Raw genomic sequence first — 10251 nt, 5'->3', positions numbered from 1 at the left:
GATGTAAATACATAGCCAGATGCAAAAAATAGTAGACATTTAGAATATAAAAACTACAGCTAATATTTCTTGAGTATTTGGTGGGTCAAGTATTCTTAGGAGTTTAAAAATGTTATTTAAATCTCATGGTTTCAGGATGTAGAGACGATCATTATTCTCATTTCCCAGATGAGGTCAATGAGACAGCCTAATTGCAGAGGTCACATGGGTAGTGACAAGTTTGACTTTTAATCATGGCATGAATTGCCTCTGAAAGAAGTCCAGGAAAATAAAAGGAGGATGGTGTCTGCCCTCCTGGAGCTTCCAGTCGGAAGATGCCTCCAATGTGAGCACATAAAGGAGTACTCAAGCCAGGCAGTACTAAAGCCAGGAGTACTCATCCAGGCAGTACTAAAGCCAGGAGTACTCATCCAGGCAGTACTTAAGCCAGGAGTACTCAGCCAGGCAGTACTTAAGCCAGGAGTACTCATCCAGGCAGTACTTAAGCCAGGAGTACTCAGCCAGGCTGTTCCCCTGCCTGTTCCCTGCAGGGAGGATGTGCCAGAGGAGTCAACGCCTACTGAGAATAAATAGGAATGGATGATACGGCTCCAGATGAGGATAGACAGAGAAGGGAATGCTGGATAGGAGCGTAGTAGGAACAAGAACCAAGAGGAGAGGCAGAGCACATGCCAGGAGAGAGGCAGTGGCTTGGGATGCTGGAAGACACTCTGAAACCCACAGGCAGCAGGAAGTGGCACCAAGTCGCAACCGCCCCCATGAGCAGATGTATAACCAGCACTGTCAACAAGATTCCCAGACATTGCGTCACCTTTTAAATGGAGATCTAGAGGTTGCTATTTAAAGAAAGCCTTTCTGGAACGAATATTTACATCAAGAGAAATCCCAATTGACACTTTCTATGTTTCCTTGAAGCTGGTGGACACAGGTACCCCGTCTTTCGTCAGCAACACTTCCTTCCCAGGATGTGTGCTCTAAATCTGCTTGTGTGGATGTGTGTCCATCTGTCCTATTGCGATTGCTTCTCCTTCCTGTGGGGGAGTGCGTCACTCCAGGGCTGACACCACTTTCAAAGTCCAGCAGAGCCATCAACAGATGCATGATCTATCCGGATCACAGAAAAGCCCTTCTCTGCTTATCATCTGTCCAAACATGTCATAGGTTGGATTTAATCATCGTTCCTGGGCAAAACCCAAATATTGCCACTTAATGTCATTGGTATATTTTTAAACCCAGAGAGATACACCACATCATCTAACTGGAGAAAATCAAGCCTTATCCACGTTAGCTGGAAAGGTTAATCTGCATAACTAAAGGAAGCCAGGTGGTCAGCGGTGCCCACATGCGTAGCAGTTATTTTACTCAACAATAACAAGTTGTATATAAATTGGTTTCCATGGTTTGTTCATCTCTGCAGGTGGCTGAAGAGACGGGTTTGTCTCTTTGCTTGTTAAGGAGCGATCAATGTCACATTTACCCCCAACACATCGTAGAGAAGTGCTTCCTAAATATAAGGCTCTTTGTCTAAGAAGGAAGGTTTATCCTGACGGGTTGAGAGATCATAATGGCTTCAACTTTACTATTTTGCCTGCTCTCTTTTCAATTATCATTTGTTTTTTCTGCAAGAAACATTTCTATCAAGTGCATGCAAGATACTGATGAATTCCTTTCTGATTTGAATTCAGTGAAGCCCAAAGAATACGCTCTGAGAAGTAAGTAGGCTTCCCTGGACCATTGGGGAGGTGGACGCAGGGCAGTCTGAGGTTTGTGCTAGAAGGATGGTAAACAAACTCGTAAGAATGAAAAACACAGGACCAAATAAAGAAGTGAAGAGAGGCTTAGCTTACAAATGGCACCAGGAATCAAAGAGGGAGGAGACTTTATTGCAGAAAGCTCAATTGCCTGTCTCATCAGAGAACTCTCAGGAGAACCAACTTCAAATGAGAAGAGAATTGCTTATAAACTGTGGTACTGATTACTATTATTGAAGTTGCTAACATTTTACTGTCCCAAGGCATAGCTTGGTTTATTTCTTTTTCTAGATGTTTAGTCTGCTGTAGATAATGAGTTGCTTTGTTATTTAGGGAAAAAGTTCTTGTTCATTATGTATGCCCTTGATACTAGATTCTAATGAGTGTGTTGAAATATGCGCTGACCTTGGGCCAGAAGTGAATTTATAGCCCGGCCTCTTTGCATGTGATATGTATGGACTTCGAGCAGCTACAATTTGTGTTTTGGTTTTTCTTTTTTCTGTGTATGTTTCCCAGTTATTCTTGCAGCTAAAGGGTCAGGAAATCGGATTCATTTTTAGTGGGATAAAACTCTGTCCCAGGAGCAAGATTCCCTGTGGCTGATGAAAACCACTAACAAAGAAAAATGTAAAAACTCCCTCTTTCTAGAGCCAGATAAACCAACATAGCAATTTCCACTTCCATGGAGAATTCACAACTAGTTTATTTTGTATTGAAAACCACTTAGTAGCATAATATATATCATAAGGAAAAGCATTTTGATAGAATGTAGGGTAACTCAAAATCACACATGATTTGAAACATTTGCTATTCTATAGTGTTCAGATGTCCTGGTATCCAATGAAATGGTGATAAAATATAAACCCAATTAAGTCCAGTAGCCATTCTTCAAGTCTCATTTTGGAATTGATCATGTTTTGCTACAACACTTGGTGATATTGATAGGGAACATTGTGACAAACACCGGCCAAATAAGCCAGCCAAGAGAACCCAGAAGGTGTGATGGCTGGCTCAGATTTCTGGTGACGAGGTGGTGGCACATATTGTCATCATTAGTCACAGTCACAAGTTACGCTCCTCATACACCAACCATGTTCCATCTGTGGGAGCCTGATATGTGAAAACTATTTTTTTTTTTTTAGTTAAAAAAATTGCCCAAGATAAGTGGTCGAGAGAATTGAATGACAAACATCAGTAGCTAGGTGACTGTTAATTTATGTTAATAGATGAACACATCTATCTATAGTTGTTTTAACCGATTTTCATTCTAATGTACCAGAAAATACTTGGCATCGTCGCTCTGACATTTTGCCTGATATTTTTTGAGCACAGCGTGTGTTTCTGACCTTGGTTCTCAGCATGGTTTTCCTGACAGGCATGTGGAGGGAAGAGAACTAGTTAGTGAGCACTTGGACGGAGCAGACCCCCTTCTGCTCCCTGTGCAGTTGCCCCTTTTAGTCCCCAAAACCCCCCTTAAGGAGGGGGAGAGAATTATTAGCATTGACTTATAAATGAGGAAACCAAGCCACAGAGATGTCAACGATCTGACTTGAAGCAAGGGGTAGAGACAGGTCTTGAGCCCACATTATGACAGCCCACAGTCCTCAGATTCCGGAGCCCCCGATTCAGAGCCTACTTTCCATCCTTGCCTGAAATAACCAAAAACAAAAGATCCAGCAGCAAAAAGGGATGAGAGGTATATGTATCAGCCCACGGATACACAGAAATAACATCAAGAAGGAAGAAAACAAGTTGCAGAAGATTATATACAGTATATAAGTTTAAACTAAAGCAAATGAAGGCTCTGTGTGGCTGGGTGTCCGTAGTATAAATGTTAAGGAAAACATGAGACCAACTTCCAAATTCAGTCCCGAGGCAGGTCTGGAGGGGTGGTAAGGGTGGAGATACATGGGGTGCATATGAGATTTCAAATGAGTAGTCAAGTTTTGTTTTAAGATAAATGATAAGAATATAGATGTCTGGGTTTTTTTATGCCTTTTAAATATTTTTAAAAATTTTCTAAACACAATATCTTTATTTTATTTATTTATTTTTTTATGTGGTGCTGAGGCTCAAACCCAGTGCCTCCCTCACACGTGCAAAGTACACGCTCTACCACTGAACCACAACCCCACCCACTAAATGTATTAAATATCGCATAATTACATTTAAAACATCATTCCCAGTGGTGCAGAGATGGTAACTGGTGTTGATTCTGGGTAACGAGTGGGTGCTGAGGAGTATGGTGGAAAGAAGGCCCGTGGACTACATGCAGGGATGTTTGGTCTTGCAGAGGGCAACTGGAGTCGTGGCTGCTCTAGAGCAGAAGACTGAAGTCTAGAGACTCAGTCTGAGCAGAGAGGATGGTCTCAGGGGTAGACAGAAGACTCATCCTACATCTCTAAAACGAGGCTGTGTGTCTTCCTTTCCACTACGCCTCCCATTTGCTTTTTAGCAGACACAGGTTTACCATCTTAAATGGGAAAGAAATGCCCCAAATACTCTTGTGTGCCCCATGGGATCTGGTGGTCTTATTTAATATCTGTTTACTGATGAGCCCTTGAGAGAACGTTCTGGTCTCTTTAGTTCTCAGTTGTCTTCCTCTTTGACTTTGTTGTTTTAAACTCCATAATCCACAGAAATGTCTTATCACATATAGAAACTGCATCTTTGATAAAGTTGGTTCAAATGCCCCAAATCCAACTGGGCACCCTTGTATTTCCAGCTATTCTGGAGGCTGAGGCCAGAGTCTCACAAGCTCAAGAACCCTGGCGTCCTCCCTGCTGACCGACTTCTCAGTTGTCTTTCTCTCTGACCAGTGTAGTGTTAGCTGCCTCCTTTTTCTTGACCTTCACCTCTTTCCACGCCGGGGACTGTGCCCTCTGGGACGTCCTGCCTTGCTGACCGGCCTTCTTCCTCATTCCTTTTCTCTATCTGACCTCTAGAACTTTCCCAAGGTACTTGGTCCCTTTTCCCATTGTTTCTTGTAAATGAATCAAGCTTTAGTGACTGGAGGTGGCGCCCTCAAGTCCTATGAACTGTGCTAAGCTGTGACTGCACCCAAGCCCTGTCAGTTTGCTCCACGAGTTTCCTCACCTGTGAAATGGCTGGGCGGTGTGTCCCTCATTCTGGAAATCTATAGCAGCTTTTAAAAACTTTCAACTTCTAGGTCCAGCAGTATGCGACAGCCCATCTGGCTGGCTTGCCAGAGTCAACTGCTAAATGGTCAAGCTGGTTGTTGAACCGTTGTTTTTAAGGGTTAAATCATGTAAATTCACAATTAAGTTGTTCAGAACAAAAGTAAAAAGTGATCAATGTCCATCACCCTCTGGTTATTGGACTACATTTTATTATTATGTGTGTGTGTGTGAGTGGAGGGGGGAGCTGGGGATGGAACCCAGGGCCTCACTCATGCTGCGCAAGTGCTGTACCTCTGGGCCACATCCCCAGCCCTCTGTCATCAGTTCTTTTGAAGGTACTCACATTGCTTGTGTCTGAATGGTGGGAATTGCTGCTACACTGCTGCTCGTGGCCTTCTGTCTCCACGGTCAGGACACCGTGTTGGGAGGTAGAATCAGTCATGGAGGGAGTATCTTCACCATAGAGGTCAGTAAGTGCTACAAGTTAGAGTTTACTTTCTTGTTTCATTGATTGTCTCCATTTAAGAAATTGATGGAGGCATGGTTAGGAAGGCAGATTGACTTAAAGATGTGTAGAGCATTGAGCCCTCCCATCAACATCACAGAAAGGTGAGGCAATATTCTTTAACACTCAGCCCATCATCTAATTCAGCACATCTCGGACACATGAGTGCATTTTTTTTTTAAATTTATTTTTTAGTTTTCGGCGGACACAACATCTTTATTTTATTTTATTTTTTTAATGTGGTGCTGAGGATCGAACTCAGCGCCCCGCGCATGCCAGGCGAGTGTGCTACTGCTTGAGCCACAACCCCAGCTCATGAGTGCAGTTTTGACACACAGCTTTCTTATTTCACGTTCATATGACTCACTAAGATGAACAGAAATACCAACCAATATTCATGTCAGGATAATCCTTTTTGGTCAACGAAAACCATAGATTGGCTATGGATGCAAGAGTTTGGAGGGGGAAAAAAAGAGTCAGTCAAGGATTCTATGAAGATCAATTGGCTATATGTGGAAATATACTAAGAAATATTGTGGATTTCACTATTACTTGTCATTTGTGTTTGTTATGTGTTGAGCTGTGTTCCCCCATATTCGTGTGTTGAGATCCTAACCTCAGGAAGTCAGCTCGTGACTGTATGTGGAGATTGGTGCTCAAAGAGATAATGAGACAACCATGAGACGACTAGAACGTCTCCATCCAACAACAGGTGCCCTTGTAGAAAGGAGGGATTAGGACAGACATGCTTAGAGGAGAGCCGGCTTGAGGACACAGCATGAAAGCAGCCATCTGGCATCCCCGAGAGAGGCCTTGGAAGAGACCAACTCTACCAACAGCCAGGTCTTGGACACAACAGGCTGCAGAACTGTGAGACAGTGAATTCTTATTTGTTAAAGCACCCAGTCTGAGGCATTTTGTTTTGGCAATGCTAGCAAACTAATACATGCCACACGTCCTTTATGTCAGTACAGTTTATAAAACCACCCACTTGGAGAGTGTTGAGGGCAGAATTTTGTCACCAAAAAGATATGGTGATGCCTTAACTCTCTGGTTCCTTGGAGAGAGGGGTCAAGATTTTGCAGGCAGTCAAGATGAGGTGATACTGGGTGAGGGTGGGCCCCCAACGCTTGGCCTCCTTAAAAAAGGACGGTTCAGACACAGACACCCACAGGGAGACGCCCTGCAGTGGTGGAGGCGTAGACGGGAGCGCTGCATCTGGAAGCACAGGAACGCCAGGGAAGGCTGGCCACCCCGGGAGCCAGGAGAGAGGACAGGACAGACTCTCCCTCGGAGCCTCCAGACGGAGCCAAGCCTGCCAGCGTGTGATCTCAGACTTCTTGTCTCCGCAGCCACAGGAGAATCCATTCCCCTTGTCTAAGCCGCCGGTCTGTTTGGAGATCTGTTAGGTCAACTCTAGAAAATGAATACAGAAATGAATGCAGCTCACTGCGGCTTGTCAAACGCACTCTCTAGAATTAAAAGCTCACATTTATCAACTGGGATGGAAAAAAAGAAACAAGCCAATCCATCGTGGGTAGGGCCTGGGCCTCCTCTTCCCTGAGATGCCGCTGACCTGTGGGAAGCCGTTTATCAAATCCAGGCTGACCGCTCCTGACACTGTCTGCAGCCGAGGCTTTTGGAGGAGCTGCTCACATGGAATTCTAAGTCTGCTCTGCACTGGGCCCTGGCTTCCGGGGACTTCTGCATTTTCCTGGACTTTCTCCCTCTGGACAGAGTGATGGAGGAGGGGATCCTACTGGTTCCCAAGCAGCCTGCAGGGCTGTTCATTTCCTGTTTTCTCTCATCTCTTAACATCCTCAAAATCTTCCCCAAGTGGCTACTTTTGCTCTCACTTTTTCTTAACCCTTTTCCTCCCTGGTTCCTACACGAAGTCCCTGTGGCCAGGATGCCTCGCTTCCTATGCCCATGTCTGGCTTCCTCGGGCTTCACAGTTGATCTCCTGGAGAGATTATTTTATGCCTCATCTGTGTCCTTCATCATTGGTGCTGAAAGGGATAATGAGACTACCATGTCAGGGGAGGTGGTCGGTAAGTGGACACTGCGTAGGTGGGCACCAGCGCTCCACCCCAGCCATTGCTCTTCATCATCAGGAGAGGAGGAATGGGTTATTTGTTTTTCTAGTCTTTGGATGTTGCCTCTTCTCCCACCCAGCTTGCCATCTGGAAGGTATTTTACTCAGTGCCAGTCCCTCTGCTGGTGCTGGAGTTTGGAACAGAAAAGATGCAGAAATCAGAAAATCCATTAGAGCGAGGGTGACATAGTGGGCTCCATGGAACTTCTGGGTTTGCTGGATATCAGATATCCTTGCTGTGGCAGGCTGTAACAAGCCCTCTCCCCAAAGCTATCTACATCCTAATTTGGGGAATCTACGAATTTTACTTGATATGAAAACAGGGTGTTTATAAATGTGATTAAGTTAAGGACCACTGGGCACGCTGGCACATGTCTGTAATTGCAGCAGTATGGGAAGCTGAGACAGGAGGATCACGAGTTCAAAGCCAGCCTCAGCAACACTGAGGTGCTAAGCAACTCGGTGAGACCCTGTCTCTAAATAATATACAAAATAGGGCTGGGGATGTGGCCCTGAGATCAATCTCTGGTACCCCAACCCCCAAATAAAGTTAAGGATCTTAAAATGGGGAGATTGTGCTAGATTATTCAGTTGGGTCATATACATAACCACATGTATTCTAAGAGAGGGAGGCATAAGGAGATGTGACACAGACACACACACACAAAGTTGATGTGGCCACAGAGGCAGAGACTGATGTGGCTGCAAGCCAAGGGAGGCTGGCAGTCACCAGAAGTTGAAAGAAGCAATGAATAAATTCTCCCTTTGAGCCTCCAGAAGGAGAGCAGCCCTGTTAACACCTTGATTTTGTCACAGTGATAGAGATTTTAGACTTCTGGCTTTTTAGATCTGTGAGAAAATAAATTTTTGTTGTTTTAAGCCATCAGGCTTGTGGTAATTTGTTATAGTAGCTACAGGAAATGAAAATACATGCTGTTCTTTTCTGCAGGTATAAGATTAATCATTGACCAGACACAAAGGGAGTGTTTGCAAAGAGCCTGACTTGGGAATTGGACATGAAATTGATAGCATGTGCAGATCTCTTTCTCACCACAAGGAAATTCCCAGCACAGGATGGTCAGCATTTTATGTGTGTTTGCCCTGTATCATCAACTATAGGGCAACAAGTATGCATTCTAGTTTTTTAAAAAAATCTTCATTGTAGTGAAAAAAAATCTGTTAGATGCTTAATAAATATTTGCTGTTAATGCTGAAGGTGATTATTTCTTTTGGGATTTATTTCTGGCTTAGCATTCCAGAAGCTTCTATTGCCTTTAACTTCATTGTGTAAATGTGTCACATTTTATTTATTGATTTTTTTGTGGTGTAGGGGATGAAACCCAAGGCCATGTGCATGCTAGCCAAGCACTCTAGCACTGAGCCACACACCCAGACCCCATCACATTTTAAAATTTAAGTCAGTCGACCCAGGTCTTTCTTTCTGCCATTCAAATCCAGCCAAAAACACATTGGCTGCGTGTTTTAATATCCACATATCATTGCCACCTTATGAGAAAGATTCGTCTGCCAATTAGGCCTACAGAATTGAAACAAGTTGTTTTTTTAATCTTTTGAAAATGAAAATCTGGAATAACTACCATGTGATCTGAAGTAGCAGGTGTGATTAATCATTAGTTTTTTCTGTTCCTCCCTCCCCCGACGACACAGTGCATTTTGATTTAGATGGTGGCCTTGCCCTGGTTATCTCTTAGGTTCTTGACAGAAACTAATTAGGGATGAGGCTGGAAAAGGGCGACTTGTCCATTTGAGTTCATCATCAGGAAAGAAGTAATTGAAATTTGAGATTTTGTATAGCACACAAAACACACTGAGCTAAAAAACCACAAGTGCAACCAGTTTGTAAAGCAAAATGCCAAGTGGAAGAAAAAAATAAAATTTACTGTTCTCAGATGAGGAATTGGGTACCCTCTATAAGCACCCTCGAGAGTTTACCCCAGGGGAAGGCATGCTCAGTGTTGGCACTTCTCTTGTTTCTGTCCCCTCAACCCTTACAGTTCCAGACCCTTAAACTCTAGGTGAAGAGTGTGGGGTACCCCATCAGTGATGGAGAAGGTACCTAGAAAATCATTCGTCTATTTCTAATAAATGCATCCAATGATCATTTTGTTTGTTTTGTTTTATGGGACAGTGAAGCTGGATTTTGGATTTTTTTTTCCAGTACTGGGAATGGAACCCAGGGCATCTCACATGGTAAATATGTGCTGTACTTCTGATTTACATACCCAGACTTGTAAAATTTTATTTTGAGACAGGGTCTGGCTAAATTGCTTAGGTTGGCCTTGAACTTGTGATACTCTGGCCTCAGCCCCCAGAACAGCTGGGAATATAAGTGTGCCCAGTTGGATTTGGGGCATTTGAGCCAACTTTACCAATTCAATTATTAATTCAATTCAGCAAGTGTTCACTGGGCTCCTTCTCTGAGCTATGCATTAACTAAGACATGGTGTGACCCTGCCTTCTTGGGGGACAGGTACACAGTGACATACCTTACGGTGTGATGCATTGAGCAAGAGTCTGGAGTATTTCCTGGGTGAGACGGAATAAGGATGATTCACCATGTGCCTGTAGAGGAGAAGGCGGGACAACCCAGGCAGAAAGACAAGTGGCAGCCTGGTGCGTCCTTACCATGGAGCCGAGGAAGCGTTTGGTCTTGGGAATTCAGAGTTCATCCTACAGGTCAGAGTAGGCAGGCCTGGCTGCTCTTGGGAATCACCTGGGGAACTGAAAAACATCAATGCC

General features: G+C 44.0%; 1 protein-coding gene across 2 annotated transcripts in view; it reads left to right on the top strand.

Annotated features, from left to right (window-relative positions):
* Positions 1 to 571: 571 nt before the first annotated feature.
* Positions 572 to 10251, top strand: part of LOC107139305 (O-acyltransferase like protein-like) — a 52771-nt gene continuing 43091 nt past the window's right edge. Inside the window, exon 1 of one of the 2 annotated variants that reach the window (XM_048806131.1) lies at positions 572 to 1712. In XM_048806131.1, coding sequence (XP_048662088.1) covers positions 1565 to 1712 — 148 coding nt within the window. In that variant the 5' untranslated portion in view covers positions 572 to 1564. Of the gene's footprint in view, positions 1713 to 6506; positions 7448 to 10251 lie in introns of those variants that run through there. The other variant, XM_015482183.2, reaches the window with a different exon arrangement.

The sequence above is a fragment of the Marmota marmota genome, unplaced genomic scaffold, assembly GCF_001458135.2.
Source record: "Marmota marmota marmota unplaced genomic scaffold, marMar, whole genome shotgun sequence".
Taxonomy (NCBI): Eukaryota; Metazoa; Chordata; class Mammalia; order Rodentia; family Sciuridae; genus Marmota; species Marmota marmota.
This window is presented reverse-complemented; position numbering and strand designations above follow the sequence as displayed.